Below are 26,181 nucleotides of genomic sequence, written 5' to 3' on the forward strand. Positions count from 1 at the left end.
AGCTGTTTCTCAGCCCAGCTTCGCATCTCGGGTCTGCTGAGCGATGCATTCCTCCTGGAGTTTTAGGAAGGACTAGTGTGGCAGGGCAGGATGCTGGATGGCACAAAATCTGTAAGTCATCACATTAACATGGTAGTCTGTCCCAAGTGACTATAAAGAATAGGACATGCAAAACCAGCCAGGCCTCTTTTTTAAAAAACTTTTTTTTGGTTTTTTGTTTGTTCTGTTTTGTTTTAAATATAGCTTTGTCAGAGAAAAGATGGCAGGGAGAGGAAGGAGGGGGTGTAGAAAATGAAAGCGTGGTTGGACTGTCGAGCTTTGTAGGGTTTTTAAGGAAAAGTCCAAAAAGCTCTGTAAACATGGGAAAATGCATGGAAATAAAATGCTCATGTTACCTCTCATTTCCAAGTTATATTTCTCAGATTACTTCCTTGGACTCTCATCTCTTTATTTACACTGGAACTTTAAATCTCTACAACAAAATCCTACCTTTTTTGCCTGTAAATGAAGAGCTGACAGCTGTTTATCAGGTTGTGCAGCGTGCAACAGTCACATTTTAATACAAACATCAAACTGGCCTATTTTTCTTGTGGCATGTTACAAGTATGAGAGAGGAAAATGAGAAGAAATGTCTTGTTTCTGATTAAATCCACTATTGATATGCTCTGTGATCCATGGAATGCAATAGTGGTGAAAGAGAAAAGCAAGATAAGGGTTTCTGAGAATGATTTCATCTTGGAGCTCTTCCTGCATCACTTGCTTAATGTGGCTCCTGGAGGCCATATAGACAAGACACATGTGAAAATGGACTAGAGTGTTTAGGAGGAGAGACCCTTCTGTCTTGTTAGTTGGCTCAGGTTACCTAATATATGACTAGAAGCTATGTTGTCCAAACAAAAAATCTTCCTGTAAGATGTGAGGAGGTTTTTTTGTCTGTGCTTAAAATGTTTTCAGTGTATTCTGCAGGAAAAAGTCTTTGATAGTTAGGTATCTGACTTGCTAATAACTTCCAGAGAATTCTGATGAACTGACCCTCAACAGTATATTTGCTTACCGAAGTTAAGTATCTTTTGCATCAACTGCTGTGTAAAGTGTATTTCTTTTCTTTCCTCTCAGTCTTATGACTTAACTCAGATGTCATTTCATGATAACTGGGATCTTGAAGGGAGAAAATTATGTTACCATTGTAAATTATTTTTTTTTTAGTCAGCTTAACAAAGGACATCTAGGAAATAGTAAGTTTTAGAAAGAAACTGCAGATATCTTGGAAGGGACAGTATTAATAGCATTGGAGAAGATGATGAGGTGTCTTAGTGACAATGACTGGTCAGCACTTGAGGCATGCAAACTGGCAGGTTTTCCAAATGTCTCCACATACATGGTAGGATTTTTCCCTGACAAATTAGTTATGATTTCTGGATTAATTTCTCCTCTTGGAAAAGGAAGGGGCCATTTTGCTTTGGCAATTTTCTGAAGTTGTTGACTCCCTTTAGTACCTGTAAAGAAGTTGAAGACTAAAGTTAACTTGGTGAGGCAGAGTATCATCTTTGTTTCTGAGGGTATGTTCCTGCCCTGGCTTGACTGTGGGCAAATGGTAATGACCTGAAAGAGGATCAGTCACTGCTTGCCAGTCCCAATGAAGCAGCAGTTAGCAAAATAGTGTCAGCTATCTCAGAGGGAGATGCCAGCCTGCTGGTTGCCGTTCTTGGGGACAGTTGCTTTCCTTGTCTCCATTCAGGTTTCCATGGTGGTGGTAGAGGGTTGGCTTGAAATGATTTACGTATTCTGGTTGTGAACAGGGTTTATTCAGTTCATCACGTAAACACAGACTCGCGTGTTTAAGAGGATTACCAGACTGCATTGGTAATCCACCTCCGGTGGTTAGCATGCTCTTCGTTTTGTTGGTGTAATAGGTGCTGGGACCTACAAAGCAATTTTTTTTTCTGCAATCACCTGTTCCTTCTGTGCAGCAAGAGACTTTCTTGCTGGTTTGTGCACAATGCTCTCCAGCTGCAAGATACCAATTTTCTTCAAGGCTTTTACAAGCTTTTGTTTCATTTTTCCTTCTCCATTTCTGATTCCTAAAATTCAAGACACATATATTACATGTATTTCTTCTTGACCCAAGAGCTTCTACAAGAGTCTGTCTACATCCTGTAGGACTTCTGCAGACCATTTGTCCAGGATTCAAGCAAATGTCTCTGCTCTTTTGTCCTTAGTGGATCGTTCCCCACAGGGCTGCTTGTGTGAGACTCAGTGTTGCGTGTGCCCGTGGGCATAACATTTTTTCTGAGTGCAGCCTTCCCTACAATATACCTCTAACAGGTTGGCTGTCCTTTGTTGTCAGTTTTGTGCTGCCAGAGAATATACAGCTTGGGAGGTGACATGTTAGGTATTAGGGTTGGGCTAGAAGTTGGCTGCTTAGGGATATGTCATCATTCTGGTAAGTCATTTTTGCTTTATTGTAACCTGTTAGTGCAGAAGGTGAAAACAGGGGAGATGTGTTGATACAACTTTATCTACACAAAACGAACAGATGCTTGGTTGAGTGGTAACAAGGCATGTCCTTCTAGCATAGCCCCTAACATATCGCTTGGCTTCTTTCTGTTCAGTAATATTCCTTCAGAGATGAGTAAAATAATCTTGTATTGTAGGGCTGTCCACTTCTCTTGGCTGCTCTACTGGGCCCTGACTTCCTTTCTCAAGTGGTCTGAGGCAAAAAAAAAAAAAAAAAAAAAAAAAAAAAAATTACATTTGCTTTCAGTTTTGCTGTTGTCACACTGCTATAGAATTTGCTGCTCCCACACTTGAAGTCTTCTTAAGATTAACTCACTGAATCAAGAACATGGGCTAAAATAGTTTTTAATGAGTTTTTTTCAGATTGAATTCTAGCATATTATTTTCAATAAATTATTTTCTTTCTATTTAACCATCATGGTACTTATCTTCCTGGGTGGTCATGTTATCACTCTGAAACTCACTGCAGTAGAAGTGGATGAAGCCTGAATGATATTTCTCACCCAGCCCTCCTTTAAATGTGGTTTTCCCTCAAACATTGATATTTTCACTATGCTTTCATTTTCCATTAAAAATAATTTAAACTATGTAATAATTAGATCTAATCATCTTCAGCAAAACTTAAAACAAATGTGCATTTCATCTACATGGTTTCAATCATTTTCGGCGCTATATTCATTCAGATTTTCAGAGAAGACATCCATGTGGCCAGGCTTGCTTGTGTTAGGCTAGCTAGAGAATGAAAGCATGACACTAATTACCATTGCATATGAAAAAGGGAAAAAGCTGTCTGGCAGTGGCCTGCTCCAAAGTGGTTGCAGTGTAATTGACTCCTGCAAGTGTGGAGCCAGGCTCATGGCTGGCTGCTGCCAGAGAAGGGAAGTTTCCTTCCTCTCTTGCTCACCCAACCCTTCCCAAGGCCAGCTCTACTCAGTAAAGCATCATAAAGCTGAGGGGGAAGGCGTTGCTTACCTGGCAAGTTTTAAATTGCACCGTCTAACAAAGTGGTCTAATACAGACCACTAATACAAGCTAAGGGATGTGTGTCCAGCTGCAAGAATTGTGGGAAGCAGGAACAAGGAGCCTTTGACTTTATTGCAGGTCGGTACATAGGCTCACTCTGTCACTTTAAACCTCTGTGGTAGAGAAATCCCACACCAGAATTAGAGACTTTGAAAGTCTATATGATGAATACAGTAACAGAGAACAAGAGGGATGAAAATACCCCATTTCCTCCCTTACTGCTTAGACTACACAAATCTTGAGCTCCATATACCACAATTTGCAGAAAAAGCTGAAAGTGTACATAAATAGGAGGTGAATAACTAGTCCAGGCTCTGTGGATGATAAGCAATTAGTTGTTGTTATTATTATTAATTCCCAAATATAGTAACTGTTAATGGATCAATTTCTGAACAGCTTACCCAATACATAGGCTTTAGGCTCTGTCTAGTCCTTTTTTTGTCTACCTATTTTAATCATAAATGTGTTTCAAAAAGTCTAAAAGAGTCTAAATCTCAGCTATTTTGAGTATATGTTTATGACTTGCTGATTATTTGTCCTTGTGCTTTTCTAAAATTTGATGGGGGAAACCCTGACTAGTTATTTTACAACTTTGTTGACAGTTTGTGCTGTAACAGCTATGATACGATTGGGTTTGTGCCAAGTTGGGAAGTTCTGAGTGGAAACTTGTAGCCTTCTGTTTATAAAAGCCTGGATTTGTGTCTTACACACATGCTCATCTATGGTAGGAAGGATTTTCTGTGATTCATAAAAAATCATAAGCTTTGCTTTGAAATCTGATGTCAATAATGGATGAGATACTGGGAGTCAAAAAAAAACCTTGGGAATCCCAGAAGAAGATTGAGCCCCAGTATCAGTGGGGAATTCCTCAGCCATGACTGTAGCACAACACGTGGTAACATTTTCCTCTTTCCCTTATGTTCCCTCTGTTCAGTCCCCGATAAGTCCATTCCTAGATGCTAGGAAGAAAAATGACCTTTCAAAGCTGCAAGAATTGCCAATTCCATGCATTTCCTCCGTGACAGACAATTTACCCTAATACTTCTGTCCTTACTTCTTATTTATCTCTCAAAATCTGTTGTAGCTATTCTGTAATATGCTGTATGTTAGCAAAATTTCCAAATGCAGAACTGAAGAAAGGCAGTAGGGATTTTCTCTGTTCTGTTTTTCAGTGAAAATGATACTAAGCACTACTTTGGTTATGAAGCCAACCTCTTAGTGAAATATGCTATTATTTAATCATTATGTTTAGGATATAAATGGACTGTTTTTATTGGACAATACATATGCATAAACAGATAAAATTATACACACAGTCCCATGCATATTTCATCTGGGAGATTTCCCATGCCTGCAGCTTACTGAGAGCACACTGATTCTTTACTTCTCAAGAGCTGCTTTCCAAGTTTCTAGTGATCCAAATATCTACATGGCTTTACAGAGAGTGTAAGAAAGAGTTTGTAATCTCAGTCCCATTTGGAGTGCACAGGTGCCTGCATCATTAACAAACCAAATGTCTATGTGTTTCGAAACCTCATCTAGAACTGAGCAAATTGACTGGATTTTTCTACAGAAAGAAAGGAAAGCTCTATGAAAATGATGCATTTAAAAAGACAAAGGGTGTTGTGGGTTTTTACTGTGCTCTTCAGTGTGTGGAAAGACATTTCATACATAGTGTTCAAATACCCAGGTAAAAGTAAATTCCATTCAACCTGCAGTATTTCTCGTGAGAAAGCATGCTGTCTCTTCTCTCTCCTGCTCTGGTCTCCCTGCAAATTTCAGTAGGAAGCAAGGTTAAAATCTTGCAAACATGTGGGAAAACCCATGCTTGGTACTTTGTAAGGAAGTAATGGCTCTTGATTTTTCAAAATATAAAACATGTTTTCCTTCCCAGCAAAATCCTGGAGTGTCTGTTTGGAAAAAGGAACAATTGTGTTTCTACAATGACATCTCCTAAACGTTTATCCTTTTTCACCACTCTTGGTATAACTGTATGGTTTTTGTTGTTGTTGTTTTGACAAGTGGTTTTTATTTGGTGTAATTTTTTAAGAATTAGAAAGAACAGCATTGAACGCTGAATTGGAAGTTGAACTCTGGGGTTGCTGGGTTTATTGCGAATGCCTGTGTAGTGACAGCCCCAGCGTGCGTGAGCGTGGTGTGTGTGTGTGCGTGCGCATTTTTAAATAAAGAGGAAAGCAGAGGTTTGCTCATTTGTTTGCCTATTGTGAAGCTGTCCTGCACCTTTCTACTCCTTTGTACTGGGGTGAAGGCTGCTGAATGGAGGCCTTGTGCCATTTGTTGATTTTAAACCTCACTGTTAATCCACAGGAACCTGCTGGTGTGCGCAGCAGGAGAGCTGTGTGACAAGTGGAAATCTGGGCGGGAGGGAGTGCGGGGGGTCACAGGGGATAATAATCATTCAGCCATCAGCCTTTGTCACCCTTAAGCTTAATTGTTACCCTCTGCTGGTAACCACATTGAAGTGCTGGCCTTTTAAGTGTTTCTTGATTTTACTTGGCATAGGCTTAGGGATAGGATCATTTATTGCTGGGTTTATATTGTATCAGGTTTGCTTGGGTTTGTTTAATTAGCCCCATTGAATTTTCTGCATCCCTTAAAATAATTTGTGAGAGTCCAAATGGGTGGAAAGGGCTGAATGGAAGTGGTACAGTTGTTAACAAATTTCCCTCTGTCAGAAGCGGGGCTAAAACTGGAGACAGAAAGCTTTCCTGCTCTGCCAACCAGCTGCCTTCTGGAGTCTGCGTGAGCCACAGCTGTGGCTGTGGGCACTGGGCTGCCTGAGCAGCCCTGCACAGGCAGCAGCAAGGTGTTGGTGGGGTGGGGTGGAAGGCAGTTGCCCTGTCCCTCTGTGCCTTGCGGCTCCCGCCTGCTTTAGGTATGCCACAAAATCGAAAGCCTGAGGGTGGCTGAAGCAAACTGAACTGGTAGCAAACTGGGGAAGGGGAGAGGAGAGTTAAACCATTTAAAAACGAAGAAAAAGGTGAGATATCTTTTCTAGCAGGAACTGGTTCTTCAACTTTCCCTGCCAGTTATACATGCTGAAGTCAGTATTGAGCTTTCTGTTGTTTTCCCTAAAGAAGTTGGTGTAGAAGCTGCTATAGAAGCTAAAATGACACCTGAATTTAAGGCTTTGCAATGGGCAAGTATCTCTGCGTGTGAAGTGAGCTTGTGCTCAGGGGGTGGGGGATGGGCTGCAGGACAGGAGGTTGTTTCATTGCTCCCCTCACCCGGGCATGGTGGGTGTTGTGTTGGGCCATTAACTACAGCTGCTTGGGCTTGTGTAGGGAGGAAAATCCCCAGGTTACTGGTACAAGCTTTGGATCTACTCTTGATCAAATACATGTGCCCTCTAACCCTTCAGACAGAACGTGCCTCCAGCAGATGCAGCGACTGTGCCGTGTGCTATGACCTGATGGCCAGGGTTTGAAATTTGCGCCAGTAGTACTGATGGTGAATCTAGGGTTGTTACAGGAGTGTGATTACACAGTGTGATTGCAGTCCTCTTCTCAAGTCCAGTCTTCCACCTGGCTCAGTACTTTATCAAAACGCTTGAGAATACATCTTAGAGTAGGATGAATGTTTGTGCTTACTCCTTACTCTTTTACAGTAAAATGGGGTTGTTTATTTAAGAGGTTTGGTTTTGTGTGTTTTCCCATGTTCCAGTGGTATGATTCTCTGCTGGTTGTTGGCATGCATCTCAGCTCCCAGGTTTTCTTTACAGACATCACTTGTCATAGTAGTACCTGTGTGGGCTTGATACTTGTATAAGAAAGGTTTAACTAGCAAAAACTTCTGATCAAAAAAACCATCAGCACTCAGCTGTTGTATTTTCACCCTTCTGTGATGCAGATTTAATTAAAATTACTGAGTCAGGTTAATAATTCTTTTACAACTGTTGTTGCAGGACATGTCTCAGGAAGGCTATGGAACCAGATCTCAACCCCCTATGGCCCCAGGAAAGCCTAACCATGAAGACTTGAATCTAATCCAGCAAGAAAGACCATCGAGCTTACCAGTAAGAAAATAATGTTTGTTTCAGTATTTTAAAATGAAAGCGCTTTACATACGACTTTATTGCATCTGGGATGAGCAGATGAGAAATAGTGAAAGAACAAACATTAAACAAGGTTGATGAAAAATTGTTTTTAAAAATAGGGGAACAGATAGCTTGTATATGAGTGGACTTCGCTTAGGCTTGTTCTGGTTCAGAACAGCACTATTTATGCACATGCATGGTCTGTGCTTCTGCACACGTGTATTTGCATACAGGAAAGTGATAGATTTTTTTTAACTTTAGGAATTTCGTACTTGCACAAACCAGTCTCGTGAGGAGGAGGCTTTTCTGTGTCGTTTTTCAAATATTTTCAGTAGATTCTGGTTTAGAATACTGTCACCAGGAGTCGTGTGTTCCGAACCCTGATCATCAGTAATGAGTTTGACATGTTAATTCTGCTGCTATGTATTAGTACACAAGCGTAGAAGCAGGAATGACAGCAGTACTTGGGCTAGGTTGATTTTTTGGTTAGGATATTATTTTGGACTAATATTTATCAGCTTTTCTGAGCTCTGTGCATTCTGCTGTGGGGGAAAAAGCACAAATTAATATACTTTGTGAAGACATTGCAGCTGCTTGCATTTTTGAAGGTCTTGTAATGGACAAAGTACTTAGCCTTGTCTCTGTGTGCCCCTTGTGGTTTGGAGATTTTCTTGTTTGTTGGTATAAACCAGCATGAATTTAAACCAACTAGAATATGTTCAGTTTAAATGATGGAAACTTCATAAACTATGTGACCTCTGGCTTGGAATAATGTATCAGAAACATGTAGGATATTTCCTGCAGTTCACTGGGTATGTATTCATTTGCAGTCGGCAGAGGGATCTCTCTGAAAGTTTACTGTAACAAGATATTGCATGTATTTGTGAAATCTGGTGGTGTGTTGTATATATTACCTCTGGCACATGGCACAATTGTAAATCCCTAAAAATAGGGCAATAAACATCTTCACAGAATTTTAAAATTATGTCTTTGGCACCTAGGAGAGTATATGTGCTACAAATTCTTTACATGACATTTGAGACATGCAAGTCTCAGGAGAAGCTATGGAAACTGGTATGAGAAAAGATATCCACTTGCTTTGAACCTAGTATTAATTTGACAGTTTTTCAGGAACCCTTTTTTAAACAGACTAATTTGTCTGAACAGTTCTCAAAAATGGATGCTGGCAGGTACCTTAAAAATAGTAGCCCCTGTGGACATTTAACTGTTTTGGCAACAACTACCTAGTTTAAAAAGCAGAGATACTACAAAAGACTTTTTATCTCCCAGTTTTTCGTGAACACTGTTTATTAGGGTTGAGAGAAGTAAAGTTATTTATCAGCTAATGTTCTGCTAATTTGCCTATGTTTTTTCTTAAACAATTGTCCTACTTTTAATCCATGCTCTGTCCTATCTCCAGCATCATGATCTTTAAGCAGAGTATTGGGTATTATCTGTGTCCCTGAGTGTTTGGTATATTTAGTAGCTCATAATTATTCTAGGTATGAGCAAGCTGGTCGTATTAACAGTGAATGTTAACCATTTTGGCCACAGAGCTTAAACTCTAAGTTGGTCCCAAATGCTGTTACTGAGACACCTAATTACTGAAAAGCTTTGATGCATAACCTGAGAGCACTTCATATACTCAAAAACACTGCTGTTTTCATATAGAGGATACTGTAATTCTGTTTTTTGGTGTTGGCGTGAGAGGTTTTTTTGTTTTGTTTCTCAAATTGAAAAACAACTGCAATTCTTTGTATGTAGCAACAAGGGGTTTTTTGATGATGCATACATTAAAAGCTTTAATATGTCTATTTAGGGTAATGGTTTAACATGGTGGTTTTTCCCTGAAGCAGGAGAGTTCTGTATTCTGTTTTAGACTGCTTATGAAAACCCTTGATCACTGTTCCTTGCTCAGTATTCCTAGTTCGCTTCATTTTGGTATACTAAATATGGCTTCTTAAGCTTGTTTTCAGGGTAATGTGGTTCTTCAGGGTAGTAGTCAGTAAGTTGTCTCTGTACAGTGAAGCTTGAAATTATAGCAGTGGTGTTAGGCTTTTAATAAAATTTAGTTATGTCTTGTTTCATGGTATTCTGGTATTTATACAATTTGCCCGTTATCTTTTTATTTCTTAAGGGCATTGTGTAAAATCACAGCAGCTATACAGCAAGCTTATACAAGTGTCGAAAAACAACAAAAGAGATGTAATACTAAATGGTGAATGGTTTTCTCTGATGTGGCTTTGAGAAAAGAATTTCCCTTTGATGGATTCGAAGAGGAGCTGGCCACTTTCTGCAGCACTGAATGCTGGCTTGTGTCACCCTTTGGGGGAGTTTTTTCAGCAGGTTTGTGTCACAGTAAGCACAGCTAAACAGCTCAATAGTTGTTCCATTTCCTTCACACATTGTATATAAAAGTCCTGGCATGAATGTTCCCATAAAGTTCAAAGCAGACAAATTTGTAATGTGGGTTGGTAACAAATGGCTACAAACAAAATATGGCTTTATTAGCTACTTCTAATGGCCTGTCAGATTCTATACAATGCTTGCTTTCCTTCTCCTAACTGCTCTGATATCTGGAGGGTTTGACCTGTGGGTCTCTGACCATGTGGAGTCACTGAGAGCCCAACTGAAAAGTTGTACAGAATAGTGCTCCAAGCACTTTTGTTGGGGTCACAATTAGAAGGAAATCTCAAGCCTTTGAGAAAACATGGGAGTTAGGTACTCTGTGAAGGAAAGGAAGTCATAAACAGAAACTGTTCCTTATTAGAGTGGAGGAATAAAGGGGGAGAGGCCTGAATGAAATTGTCTGGAGAACAGCTACTACAGAACATATTTATCAAGACTTAAGGGATAATAGCAAAATACACATTTTTGCTATTGTGAGAAAGCTGGAGCAGACTTACAGGAAAAGGCTTCCACAGGATCTGCAGATTCGTTGTTGCAGTAGAGGAGCTTGTGTCAGCAGTAGGCTCTGTGTGTGTGTGTATGAAGACTAATCCTTTATTTTGTCTTTAGTAAGTGCATTTGTAAATGTTCATGTTGGATTGTGTTGATAGAATGAGGAGCAGAAAACATTAATTAAATGATTTTTAGTTGCCATGAGTATTAAAGTAATTTCAGATAGGTGCTGCTGGTTTTGCTGTTACTTTGTTTTAATAAGGCCCTTTTTCGCCCAGTGTCAGGTGTGCTTGTTTGAGCTATGAGGCCAAAGGGCCCACGGTTGCCAAGCTTTTGAAAGACAGGTTTCTGCTAAGGCTTTGTTGTTGCAACCTACAGGTAAAGCTCTGTGGCATCTTGAGCTGTTGTAAGCCAGGGCAGCTGCAGTCCTGCTGTGTGCCCCACTGCATGTTGTCTGTGCCATCCCGTCTCCTCCACTGTTGCTCCTGGGACTGGCCAGTGGATTTGACCTGGGGAACTGAACCGGATAAAAAATAATCTCTCTCTGTTTCTGGGTTAGTTTGTGACTGAATCACTGGGTAACTGCGTGGGCATCAGTGGCACCTAGGAAGAGGAGATAGGAATCAGTAGCTGTGATGAGAAAGGGGACAGACAGTGGGGACCACAGCAGCTTTGATTTTAGCCACATCCTAATGGACCATATGATCTTGCTGGAAGGGTTTAAGATGCTGTCATCCTGTCAGCTGAGACATGGGGGCACAGCAGATTACAGTGTTCACAGTCAGGCCCTGCAGCAGTCACAGAACCACAGACAGACAGAAGACAGTTCACTTCTTTTTGTAAGGTGAGTTTTCGGCCTGCTGCCATCCCTACACTGTTTAATGCAAGCCCATGAGTGCAAGTGCAGAGGCATGAGCATGCGTGGGTGGAGGCTGTGGACAAGGTGGGGTTGTGTTGGTCCTCACCTCCATCTGTGTAAACTGTAGGGAAATTGTGGCTTTAGTGTTATAACTTAGGTTTATCTTGTGCTTTCTGGAGGTCATGCAGTGATGAAAAGGGAAGATTGTATCTGGGATTGAGGGGATCACTATTCTGCTAGGTTGTTCAGAATTCAGAGTTTATGGATTCATTCTGTGACATCAGTTACTCACTGGGTCTTTTCACTGAGGCAGAGCAATTCCTATGCAAAACAAAATAGTAGCCAGCAGTGGAGGTAGAATGCCACTTGTATCTTGCACAGTGCTGTGACCTGACAAGGCTGGTTGTGATTCTACACGTCTGCAGTTGTATGATCTTCAGAGCTCAAAATAATACATACTGTTGCTTGAACAGATAAACTTTTTTAAGATGTCAGTTGTCTTGTTTCATTATGCTTGGTACTGAGGAAAACAGCACATCAGCAATCCCTTCCTGATTTTATTAACTGCTTCACAGTTCTGTTCTACCTCATTGTAATGAGCCTCTGAAAGATGTTTAGCATGCTGGACAGTTTTTCCTCTGGTTGACACACCTTTTTTGTTGTAGAAGGCAGCTACTAAATTAGATTTCAGGGGACCTCTGTTGGGAATTAGTAGTGAACTAAATCCAAAACTAGACATACTTGGCTCATTGAACAGCATCATTTCAGATAGATCTCAATAGGTGTAGGCTCTGAGGAAAATACATGGGATGGTTTGGGAATCCACATTCTCTGTCCCACTTCTAGAATATGAAGTAGCTTGGAAAGTCATCTCAAGCAACAGCACATCCTGAACAAATGCCTTTAATGGCTGAAGTCTTAATAGACCAGGAAAACACTTCCCAGCATTACTTGAGCATCTGTGATTAAGAGCTGGAGGTAACTCTTCTTTTCTCAGAGATTAAACTACTGGGACAAGGCACTCTGGTGACATTTATATACAGCTTAGTCCAGTAAGCCCTAATCATGATCAGGGTTGTGGGCACTACCATAATGTAAATATTAATTACCACTGTAGCCCTTCTTGTAAGAACAAACCAGTATTAAAGGAAACATAGAGCAGTGACTCTCTTTTTTTGTAGTCTTTGTTGAACTCTTTGCAGGTAAGCAAATTACAAAGTTTGATCTAACTGCTATTTTAAAAATACAGAGTATTGGTTATGATTTGAGAAAGAAGATGAAACAAATTCTAGAAATGGATTCTTTCTAATTCTTGAGAGGCAAATGCTGTTGTCAGCTGATAGATGTCCGTAGTACATGATAGCAAAATCTGTCCTGAATTTGTTCATGTCTCTGCCTGAAAATATCTGTTTGGGAGTATGGCAAACCGTGAACAAGAAAGAAATGTGAGTATGTAATACTTGTGAATTAAATTCTCCACTGTTCGTACATCACGTAGGATAAAACTGGTGTGCCTCTTTCCCACTTTTCCTTTTTCTTTTATGCAACATTGTAAAATAACTGAATGATCTTGTTTTCCTTTGTTTGGGTCAAGAAATTTTCAAGCTGAAAATTGTTACTCTGTGAAAGAAGATTATTGACTCAACAAGCCTTCAATTTTCAGTGAATAACACTCCCACCCTCTAGCTTCAGGAACATGTGGTGCATGCATTCTATTTTAAAGTACAGACTGTAATTTAAAACTGAGGCAGTTTGATGCCCCACTGAACTTTGTTTAAGCCTGGAATAAAAGGAAAAAAGCTTCAAGTTGCAAAGAAGTGACTAAGCTATCTCAAAGGTTTTTCTTAGCCATTACGTGCAGAGTTGGAAGAAGTTGCTATTTTTTCCAAGTTATTTTAATTCTGGATCAAGTGCAGTTGCTAGGTTGGGTTTGTTTTTTTTTTTCTCCTTAACATTCTTTGTAATAAACCTGTAGCTAGAACCAGTTTCATACAACGCATGTGTATAGAGATATCAAGTATACGTATTTCTGTGTGTTTCTGAGGTGCAAAACATGCTCTGTAGTTGCTGCAGGTGCACATCCAGATTCTGTATGTGACCTCCCATCTGTGTCAGTCAGAATAGTGGGTCAAAACCAGTGTGAGCCACTGCAGCACCACTGACATTGGTGATGTTATCAGGGGAGGGAACTTTGTGTGCCCACATCCTAGCCCACATTTTACATTTGACTTCAGTTAAACCAGGACTTCATGTAGGGTGGTCAGAGTAATTCATTGTCTTAGAGTCGACTTGTACATTAAGTCCCATTTTGGGGGAAAAGTACAATTAAAGTTGTGCAGAGTAGCCCTGGGAATGTGTTGTCCATGTAGGGTTAATCTGAAACACTGAAAGCAAAATTACAGATGCTCGAATTAGATATTCTTACTACTATTATTTGTAGTCTGAAGAGAAGGACCTGTTGTTATTAATTTGTGTTTTGTACTTCACAGAATTACTTGGTTTTGCTTGACAGACTGATCATATTTATTTAAAAGAACAGTTTTAGGTTGTTATTGAAGTATAAAAAGTAATTTCACTAAGTATTGTAAAAAAATACTTGGCTATTCATCACCTTCTCAGCATTCAAAATACTTTACATTTACAATGTTTACAACACCCCTGTAATAACAAAATGGCTAATTTATGATCCAAGAAAATTTACAAATGCAAAAATAAATACTTAGTCTGACCTCTTGAAATTTATATGGGAAAGCTGCTAAGGGATTATAGATCCCAGTAGTGGTTAAGGTTGCAAAAACTTGTAGTTAAATAGGCCAATGTTGTTCTAAGTGGAATAGTAAAGTATCAGTAGCTTTTTTCCTGCACTGTTTTTTGAAGCCATCAGGAGTTGCATTATATACCTCCAAATACTAGAACAGTATTGGTGTTGATTCAGAAATTAAAGAAATTAGATTTAATTTGGGTGCTCGAAGTATTTTATTTTTTATTTGCTTACCACCCCCTGCCTCATATTGATCCTTTCCAAAGAGGCTGCTGCCCTCCTAGCTAGGGTGACTGAACTGCACTTGTGGTAGCCCCTGAACCACCAAATCTTGCAGCTTGAAATGAGAGGCAAGCTAAAAGCTCCCAAGGTTACTTTAATATGCAAGGCCATAAACTGTAGTAGCACAGGTGCCTCTGCATGCATGGCTCAGATGTACCTGCTGCAGGAGCAGTAACTGCACTAGCTGTCCTTTTAATCTGCCTGAATTTCCAAGTCAGTGCCTTAGATTCTGCATTTGGGAATCTGTCTCTAAAGTGGTAGGGATTTCTTTAATTTGTAGATCAATTTTTATTGTTTGAACATTTTACATAATGTGTGTACACACATGTATAGTGTATAAAAACACGCATGTCTTACCTGCTTGGTTGTTTGTAAATTTTGAGTTCATAGCATACTATCAATTCCAAAGCTTAATGTAGTCACTGGTGCATGTCTTTGTTCATGCCTGTGTGAACATCGGGATTACAACGCAGAAAGTAAGACAAAGGAGTATTACTCACTTGAATACCATTTCAGGAAGTACCTGAGACACTGTAAATGTTTTTTCTTTATTTTTACCACAAGTCTTCCTGTAAGATTGGATTTTTTTTTCAAATAACTCCTTTGCTTGTCCAACCGTTGTGAAGTATGACCTCAGCTTCATAACCTTGGCTAAACACGGTAACTCACTCTGACCAGCAACATCTGAAGCCTAGCAGTAGATGCATTTTCTTTTTCTTCCTCCTTCCATTCCTGTTTGCTGGGAACATGTTGGTTTCTGGTGCTATTGTTCCTGCTTTCATGTTTAAAAAAAAAACCGTTACTAGTCTTTGATGTGACACTGACTCCTAAGTGGTCCTGGACAGCTGCTGTTTCTGTGTGAGCAGATGTTTGTGCAGTCACGGTCAATAGTGTTAAGATTAGGCCAGGTTTCACAGTACTTTGTCTGATTGTTTATGGTATGTCCATAATTGCTGGGGATTCTAGGTGCCATCACAGTGCAAATGGGAAGTGTTTGTAATGTACTCTTTGTTTCATAGTACTGTGTTGGAATCACGATAAATTCAATCCTGTACTGTGAGACCATTCACATGTTTCAGTAGTGTTCTTTTGTTGTTGGTTGTTTGTTGGGGTTTTTTTGAGGTTTGAAACAGGTTTTTAAATGTTCTTTAAATGTGTTTTCTTTAAACCTAATATCTTGTACTACTTAAGCCTCTGAAACCTTCCTTTCTTTGCTGGAGCCATACATCTCAGATTCACTATGAATCTTCTCTTGAAGACAGTGATATGTGGTGACTTCTTATACAATCTGTGCTATATTGTGCTATATGTGAGAAATGCTTCTGAAGTGTGTTTCATGTAGATAAGTTTCCATTATCAATTTACCTTTAAAAACATAAATACACACAGACACACACAAGCAGAAGGGGCGTCTGCATTTGTCTTTGGAAGGCATTTACATTTTAACCCGCTGCGTCAGTTTTCTTTTAAGGCCATGCAGATTATTCTGTGCCATTGTTTCCCACTCAATTCCAAACACAGTTCTGCTTCTACAGGACTTTGTAAAGATGGTCCTGTTTGAAACAGCAGTGTAATTTTGGAGGATGAAGCATCATAGAGTGTTGAAATTAAGATAGAAAAGCTGATAATGCCAGGAAAAGGCTACTTTCAGTTCCCAGTCTTTAGGCTTTTGATCTCTTTCCTTCCATGCATACAGTTGCAGATGACCCTTTTAATCATCTTAACCTTGTTGTGAGACTTACTGTGTTAAATAAGAATTAGGACCTGAATTTTGAGGCACATTTGAATAATTGCATTAGGATAGGGAAATATGCCATCCTGGATCATTTGTTTTACATTATAGTTAAACTGCATGAATTTGTATAGATGTGTGGTGTTGGGTTTGGTGTTTTTGTTCTGGTTTTTTCTCTTGAAGGCAGAGATTCACTGAATAGTTTATCTTCCACCTTCCGACTGAAGTTATCATTTTGGGAAGTAATGTAAAGATAAGCATACATGAGCGTCTTTGTTTATGTTTGCATGTAGTAATACATTATGCATCAGTAAGCTTTAGTGAGGTTTGCTGAATACACAGTAGTGGACTTAGTGTAGAGGACAAAGCTTGTTTCATACTATAGAATAAGGTGTAGATTCACATGTACATTTACAGTATCATAGCTAGTAAAATTTCCCAATGCATTTTGCACAAAAAGTAATGAAAGAGATCTAAAATATTACTATTTTTGTTTCTTAAACTGCAAATTATACAATAGCTAGTTCTTGATTTTGAAAAGTATGGAAATAAAGAAACTGGAAGTGGTCTGAGATTTTTAAACTCAATTGTTACAATCAAAATAAGATTAAGTAGGTAGATAAAATGGTGTATGGATTAAGTACAGACATTGACTCTAGTGAATTTATCCAATACTGCGTGGGATAAAACTTAATACAAACAGTTATCTTTTGGGTTTAGACTTGAAACTGAAGGCCTTAGCAGTTTTTCATATGATACTCCACTGGAGAGTGGAGATGGAAGAAAAACTCCAGATTATCTCTTTCATTTATTTTAACTTAGAGTTCATGTCAAGATTTTAATCATATGGCTTAATGAGAGCTTCGTAGAAACCTATTTTTTTCCATCTTGTTTTTTATTGTATTGTTATTATCATGCCTACATGAAAGTAGGAAAAAAGTAACATTCAGTTCAATTTTCAGCACAACTCTTCAGAATTTACTGAAACAAGGCTGGAAAATCTTAAAATCAGTGGGTTTTGTTGTTGTTGTTTGGCAGGGGCTGGCTTTTTTTTTTTAATAAGTAACATCTTATAGCTTCATTTGGATTCTGTCATAATCCATTTTCTCTCAGTCTTCATTACTTTCCTTTGTTTTGCTTGTACCTTTAAAGAAGACTTAGGAAGACTGCATATACACATCAATGTTTTTAAATGACTGCTGAGTCTTCCTGCATGGCTTGTTAGACATTTTGCCCCACTGGAAATCACAGTAACAGCATTTTTGTTCCTATTCTGACTTATGATGAAATACAGGGATTTGTTTGGCTGTGGAAGCCTTGGGCTGCTTCTGGCCAGAAAGTCATTTTAGCGCTGAGACCACAGCTTGGTGTGAGAGGGGCCATTTGGGCTACCTACAGAGTTGCCTTCCTCCTTTGCAAAGAACCAGAGGTCACATATCAAATCCTGTGAAATGCTGAGAAATGCACCCATGTGTGTACTTGCATATACTTAAAAACACTTTAGCTCTTTAATTTTTGCTGGTTAAAACCAGTGATTTCTAGTGCTTGCTTTTTAATGCCTATATTCAGAGTAATATAGGTCAGACTGAAGTCAATCCTGTAAATTCTTTACCTTATTTTTGCCAGAAAAACAAACTTTCCCTCCTGTGTGAATTTTGATCACTTGACCTCCATTTCCATCGAGATGTGGTCAGAGGGCAGTAGTCAGCTAGCCACGCCAACTAAGGACTATCTTCACTTACAGCATGCAGTGAAACTCCAGAATTTAAAAGTAATTAAAGGACTTACAGTCTGACACATTTTTTCACTGCCACCCATATCCATTAAAGATGAAATTTGGAAACAAAGTATGTGATCAGCTATGATGCAAAGGGTTTTTTAAAAAAATGTTTATTTAAAACAAGATTGAAACAAAAAAACTCCCAACCTCCTCCTTTATTCTTTCTTTTTAAAATTACTACTTTTGCCCCTCAATCTTAAACATTCTGTATAGCCATCTATGTATATTTGAATTTCTCGCACACTCTGTTTCTGTGTGCTTATTTTGAATAACGCAGGCTCAGGTTTGTCAAAAGCTGAATTTTTTATCCTGCAGAACTGAGAGATTCATGATTAAACACATGCAGATCAGGCAGCTTATGCTTCTCCAAGTTCAGTCTGGGGTTATTGGTCCAGGGTCACACACAAGATCCAGCTCAAGCTTGTAAGCAATACATACCTCCAAGCCTTACCAGAGTGGCAAAACCTAACCGCAAGTGCTGCCCACGCTGTGCCTTGGACTGGGAGAACATGGATCAGGGACAGGGTGTGGTGGCATGTTCTGCTGCTCACCCAGTCAGCTCACGGGCTGACATGTCATCCTAGACTGAAGTGTGTGCAGGAGTGGTGTGGTGTGTTTGCTGGCTAACCAGGGTGCTTTGTGCTGCTGTATTTGGGGTTTAGTATCAGAAGTGTCTCTGGACACTTCTGGGCTCTCTCAGCTGGGAAGGCTACAAAACCTCACCGTACTTTTGTACTGAGAGGGAAGCAAGGTGTCCCTATTTCTGCAGAACAGGGTTAGGTTTCCTTTAGAGTAGGTAATAACCAAGTTATGCATGTGATACCATTTTGATTATACACATCTCTCTGTATGTGTTAACATAAAAAAATATACTTCAAAGTTTTGGGTTGTTCAAGGATGTGGCTTTTCTCCATCTCTTCTGTTACCCATCTCCAGTAAACCAAAAGGGAGTACATTACTTTTATCTTGGTTTCAGCACATGGCTGTGATGCAGTGGGGAACATGGCATCTCAGAGAAGAGCTGCATTTCCTCCTGGAGACTCGGTACAGCAGATTTTAAAAAGTGCATTCGAGCTTGGATCCGTGGCTTCCCAGGCAGCACAGTGAACTATTGCTAGGCTACAAGGCCAGCTTTACACATTGATTTCCAAGTGGACATTTTTGTCACGTTTAATAACAGCACATTGATGAGACAACAGTGTGTAAGCTGAGTTAATGTCTGTTATTTCTACACTACCATTACTCTTTATTGCCATTATCCACACAGTGGCAAAACTTAAAAGTGAGCGTTCTCCTTCCCGCTGAGGGTTTTTTCCTCAGAACTGATGATCTCACAAGTATCCCCACTCTTTTCACGCAAGATGAAAGAGTGAAAACGACTTTTGTTGTTCTGGTGGTTGGAATGACACCATAAACCCGAAAGCGTGTCGGTGTAGCAGGCTCGGGTTGTCTCTCCTGCGGCCGGGCGGCGTTCAGGCCGCCTCGGCACCGTCCAGGGCATTTGTGTAATGGCTGGTGAGGTGGCAGGGAGCTCTCCCCGCTCCCTCTGGCTGCTGCGCGTCTGAAATTACAGCTTTGTCTTTGAAGCCGGGCGCTCTGTTAGCGTCGCCATGGCGACGGGCGGGTAATGGCCTCCGCCGAGCCCAGCCTGGTGTTCAGCGCCGAGCGCGGCCCTGCGAAGGCCCCGCTCGCCGGAGCGCTCACTGAGCTGTCCCCTCTTAGAAAATGTTTAAAAACTGCGCTTTTACATGGCCGTAGCAGATTAATAGTCATGGTTTATTTCGTTTTAACTGCGGGGATAAAAGCATTATTCCATTAAATGGGTAGCTTTTTCCCCCCTCCTTTGGTTTATGCATTATTAACACAAGCTTTCCTGTTTTGCTTGTAACGTTTTATAGGCCCTTTCAAACATGTAGTCAGATTTGCTCTGCTGCTCTTTTATTTTTCAGGACTTAACCCTTTCTCTCCTTGATCTTGTCTTCAAAAACTTGGAGCCAAGCCTCCAGCAGACTTGGTTGCTCCCATTTAATGTGTTAAAAACGAGAAAAAAGCTTCCTTTTTATTATTATTTTAAATTTTTTTTTCAACAATTCTGCTTTTTTTGAAGTGCTCTAAAAAGCAATGCAGATTGGTCTGTTCTTTTAATTTAATTGAAACAGATGCTGAAGTCAGCACACATGAGCCTTGATATTATTGTGGAGGGTTTCAGTTGAGGAAATACTTTGGGATTGCCTTTTCATTTGTGTGCCCATCTTCTCTTCTGCCTGTAGTGTCTGCACCCCCTACTCTTTACATGTAGTATTTTTGTTGGCAGCCTTCAGAAAGAGATGCACCTCATGGCTGAAGGACTGGGGAACAAAAAATCCAGAACTGTGGTGGCCGGTGAACATGCATTGCAAGGGACAGAGAGTTTTCAGTAAGACAACCCCCTAGTACCACAAGAACCACTTTATGTTAGGGTGACCAGAAAGGCTTCTCCCAGCATGCTTGTTCTGTTCTGTTAATCTATCCCAGTTTGGATTCCCCGGTTGGCTGTTGGCCTCTACCCCTCGTCACTCCCCCAGAGCTTCCCCATTGGCCCCCGTTCCCTAATCCTGCCTTTTCCCCGCCCCCAGGTAAAACTGTGAGTTTTGGGATCATGTTGGTATTTGCCTCTGCAACCTTCGACAGTGTAGAAGCAATGAATGCTCCTGCCGGAATGCACAGAAATGCCCTTCTTGACTCTTTGCTACCGACTATAATACTGAACCCACCCGTGCTTCTGTGGGTGCACGTGGGACGCCACAGAGCAGGGCAGAGACAGTATTACAGAACAGTCCTGGGGACACAGTATTTACGTCTACCACCTTTCTTGTTAATATGGAGCTGGTGAAATACATCTAGACAAGTAGAAGTATTGCTATAAACACAAGCTGCAGGCTTTGTTTCACTTTTCTAGTGCTCTAAAATACAGCTTTCATTTAGTCTCTAGTAGGAGGCATATATCCAAGTGCAGTCAAATGCTGTGGATACAGGGATTCAGTCATCCCTGCCGACACAAACGGTCTCTTTGTTAAAAACTTGGAGGTTAACAAGCAAACCTGGAATTCATATTTTCTCGCAACCCCCTCCCTCAGTTTTTTTTAACTGTGAATTTGTTGTTATGGGGTGCTTACTGGCACCTCACTTTGTCCATCTGTATCTATCACAGATCCTTCTGTCCTAAAATCTTCCAAGGGCATCTCAGGAAAAGGCAAATATTCCTCATTTTCTGTCCTTGTTTACCGATGCCATGTGGCAATGGTGATGTAAATGGTACCGTTTGTGGGATGGGCTTGCAGCTTCTGGACAGTGGACCACAATGCTGAGATTTATTTCACCTATCCAGCTGACTGCACACTGTGCTCGGGTGTCCAAGCAGGGAAGCTGTGTGTGTGGGGCTCCTGCTCTCCCCACCATGTCCATCTTCAGCATCCATGTGACTACCATAGACACCTTGGTGCATCTAAAACTCAAGGGACATGTATTTGCTACCTTGGGCAGGCCCTGGGATATATGGAAGATGGACAGGCCTCCCAGCTCCCTGGCCCCCTGAGATCTGCACGAGGCCTGTAGCTGCTCTGGGCCAACAGCAGCTGTGGGCTGTGTTGCAGGCCAGTCTGGAGTTGGTGTGTTGTAGTGTGGATGAATGTGGCAATAACATACATTTTTAAAAGTTTTTTCTTTTATGTGTTTTTTAAATTCTGTTTAAATATTAAACAAAAGGCAATGGTGGATAAATCTGCTCTAGGTGTAGATATAGTATTGTACAACTGCATATATTAAATAGGCTGGACTAGAGGCTTACTCTCATCTCCAGGCTTTATGGATATGAATTTCATCCTTTGAGTTGCATTCCCCTTAAATCTGCAAATTCTGGGAAAATTAGACAAAACAGTTTATATTCCATGAATAAGAAATTACTAATTGCTTATAAAACAGGCGTATCTTTATCTACACAGGGCTTTTTAAAGTTGCTGCTTAATCTTTTTTTCTTTTTTAATCACTAAATAAACATGTCTCAGCAGTTGCTGGATGTGAAACTAAAACCTGGATGTGGACAAAAAGCAAACACACTACACTAATTTTCATTAGCGTATCCTATCTCCTAGAACATTTATTTTTTTCATCTCCTTGTAAATTGATTTTTCACGTGCTTGTGACTGATATTTGAACTGTGTGTTTGTAGTAACTGACTTATGTAAAAGCCAGGTCCTGGATCTCCCAACATGAATATATTATAGAGGTGACCTCGTGGGGTCATAGTTAAGGTTGCACTGAGTTTTCACTTAAAACGAGGTTTAAATCCCTTAATTAAACATTAAAACTCACATGAATTCTCAAACATGGACTGTTTCAATAAAGAGGATAAACTTTAATTATTTAGGTACTCAATGTTCTTCTTAGTGCTGTATTTGCAGAATTCAGAACAACTTAAAATTATTCCTTCTGCAGGTTTTTCCAGAGTTCCTGGTGTTTTCAGTTTCTCGGTTCTTTTTAAAATCTTTTGTGTAGGCCTTTTGTTGCTGTAGTTGTCATATCTCTGTTGACTTCATCAAACTAGGACAATTTTCATAAAATAATTTAACTAAAACCAGTTCAGCTTTAACTATAATAATGCATGATACAGAAGAGCACACAGAAGATCAGAAAGCTCTGTATGTTTTATCATTTTTTTGCCATGGGAGTCAAAGAGTATATTGGTTTCTTGTAGCTGATACCAGTCTTCGATTTGGAATTAGAAGAAAAGACTAGAGAGCCTTTTAAAAAGAAAACCAACCACATGGAAGAAAAATCCAAACTCAAACACCAGTAGCATTTCTTCCATACAAGTGGTTGTTTCCAAGTCAGTCAGTGAACAACAGCTACAGTAGTCCCAAATGAATGTAAGTCTCACTCTACGCTTCCACTTCTCCTTATTCTTCGAGGACTCAGTTCAGACTTTTCTGAAGTGGGTTTCTTCACTGATTTCAGTGAGCTTAGATTAGGCTGAGTAATTCTTAATGTCTGTTCCACCCAATTGCCACCCTGTTGCTCTGTATCAGTGTCTGTTTTGAGCCCCTTGGGCTGCAAACTTGTATACAGCAGCGTATGCGCTACCTGTAGCAACCAGAAAATACAGCTCTCCTTGGTAACATTTGTAGCCTTCTGCTGAGCTATAATAGCATCCTTCAGCACAGGTGGAAGCCTTGCTGAAAACAATGTATTTGCAAACCATACATAAATGAAGAAAAATTCATTTAGAAACCAGTGTTACATAGCTTAGTAGTATCTTTATTCAGAGCCCTAAGCCATCGGCCATTCCTCTGACTAGCTGGAAATAGAGACAAACTGGAGAAAAAAAACCCCCAACTTCTCATTAGCTTATGTTTAAGTCTTTTTTAGGTCAGGATCTCTGCTTTTCCATTGTTTTCATCTGACTGCCACTGTGGTCTCATGTGCCTATTAGTTTAGGTCTGCTGTCCATTGAAACACCACAGCTGGTACTTCTGAAATGATATTTGAAAAAAATTCTTGTCCTTGTTACTAGCAGCAGCTAGGACCTACAAAAATATGTACTGCTTATATGAGAAAGCACTGTTTCAGAGTATGCTAGTTCTTGAATTTTACAAAGCACAAGCACTCTAGCCTGAGATTGCATAACAAATCCATAAAAATTCAAAATTACTTGTTAATTTGAAGAGTTGCTTATTGCTTTAAATATTGGATAAAATTCACAGGAAGTTCTTACTGTCACTGGTGTAAGAGTAGGTTCTCAAGCTCTTCCAGAGTAAGGATTGATATGATGGAAGTGAAAGAGTTTGTTGCACTTGCACACTGCAAAATTCTTGTAGAAAAGCATGTGAATAAAAGCTACTGGGCCCAAAATGTTCCTTTGTTGGTGATGTTCCTGCATTTCATTGACTCTACTGTGTGTATACTTGAGCAGCCTGAAACAAAATGTAGTGGGGAGGAATACATGATCACAGCTAGTGGTGAAGTAATGTAGAGTCTCATTTGTATGGGTTGGAATCTTCGGCAATAGTACCATATCAATGGCATTTTTATATTTTTGGGGCATTATTAGCCTGTGCAAATTCTCGTCATTCTTTTTGCTGGGGGAAGGGGAATGTTAAAAACCCTAGATCCAAGCATAGTATATACACTGAGACAGCAAGGGGTTAAAGAGATGTAATTATGCATTCTTCAGTAAGTGTTCTGCAGTCAGCAATACAGCTAGCTGTGCAGGAAGTGGAAAAAAAAATGACAGAGGGAGAATATGGAGAGACGGTCAGATCCAAGGATTCTCTCAGGGTTTTCTTGTGTTTGCTTTTCCTTTGTGACTTATACTCTCTCTCGGTAGAAACAGAAGAAAGCATTATGGCCTGTTGGTTCTTCCTACTGATAATGTAAACTTAATCCTTTTGCTTTATGGTAGTGGTGAATATATGGGTTTAGTTTTTGAAGGAGTTTTGAGTCATCCCGGTGCTTGCTATGGTCCTTGTTCCCCAGCTCTTAGTTATTGCACAGAGTTTATTGCAGCCTGTGAACACAGAGCATTTCAACAAATGCCATTTGTCAGAAGTGGTTCACCCATTCTCTTTAAGAGGATTTGAATTTCCAGCAAATCCATCTACTAGAAGTAGTTTGGTTTGCACCTTTTCAGGTGGTTTGGATGAATGAATGGAAGTTCGTGCACAGTCAGGATTTCAGGCTGACCTGACTGGTAAAGGTAAGCTTTCGTCACTCCTGACTTAAGCGTTTGGGGGGTCAAGGGGAAAAAGTATCCTGCCATATGTGATCATCACATTCCTCACAGGTGAAACAGTTTGTGGAGTGTTTTGGGACAGTTGCACTAACAAGGGTAGGATATCTGGGTTGTGGGCTACCCCCCTTACTCCCACCCTGAGTTACTTGAGGTCTGACTTCCTAAGTCGCTCCGTGCACCAGATCCTTCTTTTTTAATTAAACTTACATAATTTGTAGTTGGATTTCAAAATAGCAGCAAAGCATTTCTGGGAGATGTTTGTCTGTTTGGCAATACTGTAGTCCAAAAGAGGTGTTTGGGGTTTTTTTCCCCTGTTTTTCTTGTGCATGATACAGTTTTCATTTTTTTTTTTTCTTTGGGTACTTTCCTGGTTCAATCATAGGAAAAAAACCTGAAGACAAATAAATGAATGGGATTTCTCCCCTCGTCCTTGAAAACAAAACAAAACACAATAAACACAAACACCTCCAACCCCCCGAATAGCTCTTCTCTTGGAATAAAGATCCTTAGCCTTGCCATTGACCTTATGAGGACAGGCTCTTCTGTTTCCCCCACACTTCACCAGAGAGGAGAAGTGTGAGTCGGTCAGTTTACATTCTGGTGTGGCATACCTTGCAATAAGAACCTTTACGTTAAGTTAGTTAGTTGCACAAGTTGACTGAAAATGTGGCATTAGGGAATGGTCTGCCTCTAAGGACAACTGAAATCTTTCCTCCCACCCTTGTAAAACACCATTTTAAAGCTATTGAGTCCTTTCTCCTAGAAAAATAAAAGTTAACTCCCATCGTGCTTCTCCTTTCCTGCTCTTAACTATTATTTTTCTGTGTGTCTTTATAATTTTAACACTGCAACATTCTAAAAGGATTGCTTCAAGGAGGAGGGGTAGTCTGAGAAGTCTATTTCCTAAAGCTTTTGGCCTTCTCTCTTATGGTAGGTTGAGCTGTGCAGACGACTTGGATTGAGATGACAGGGGAGTAGTGTGCAATACTTTCTGCTTCCGATAGCTCTTTGTTGATCTAAGAGAGAGCACTTAGAGAGTGGTAGGTCATTTATGTGATTATGAAGAGCACTTGGTTCTCTCTTATTCAAGATGGAAAAATAATAGTTTTTGAATAAGAGGTCGCTGTCAAAATGACATTGAATGTGACTTTTCTTCCCTCTTCATTCCCTCCCCCACTAGAAGAAAAGCGGCACTGGAATTACTCAGGATAGGGCTGGATTTTTCCAACTCCATGTGACTTTTTCTTTTCTTTTGTTCTTTGTTCATTTTATTTCTCACCATTTCCTCTCTATGTAATGTTTATACTTCTTGATGATGTCTGTATATTTATGGTAACTAGAAATTTAAAAATAAATGTAATGCATGTAAGACTATGTGGTTTTTTAAGTCTTGTTTTTCCACTTCGCAGAATTACGCTGCGAATGTGTGATGTGGTATCTGCTTGGGTGACAGATGTCCATTCCTGAATGATGCTGTGTTCCCTTTATGCTTTATTTATGGAG

General features: G+C 40.0%; 1 protein-coding gene across 9 annotated transcripts in view; it reads left to right on the forward strand.

The window, feature by feature from the left end:
* The window catches only part of ARID1B (AT-rich interaction domain 1B), a 327,301-nt gene that overhangs the window by 92,761 nt on the left and 208,359 nt on the right, over positions 1–26,181 (forward strand). For all 9 annotated transcript variants that reach the window (XM_048299613.1, XM_048299618.1, XM_048299620.1 and 6 more), the window contains one exon: positions 7,466–7,576. In XM_048299613.1, coding sequence (XP_048155570.1) covers positions 7,466–7,576 — 111 coding nt within the window. The remainder of the gene's footprint in view (positions 1–7,465; positions 7,577–26,181) is intronic.

Source organism: Corvus hawaiiensis, chromosome 3 (genome assembly GCF_020740725.1).
Source record: "Corvus hawaiiensis isolate bCorHaw1 chromosome 3, bCorHaw1.pri.cur, whole genome shotgun sequence".
NCBI classification, from domain to species: domain Eukaryota; kingdom Metazoa; phylum Chordata; class Aves; order Passeriformes; family Corvidae; genus Corvus; species Corvus hawaiiensis.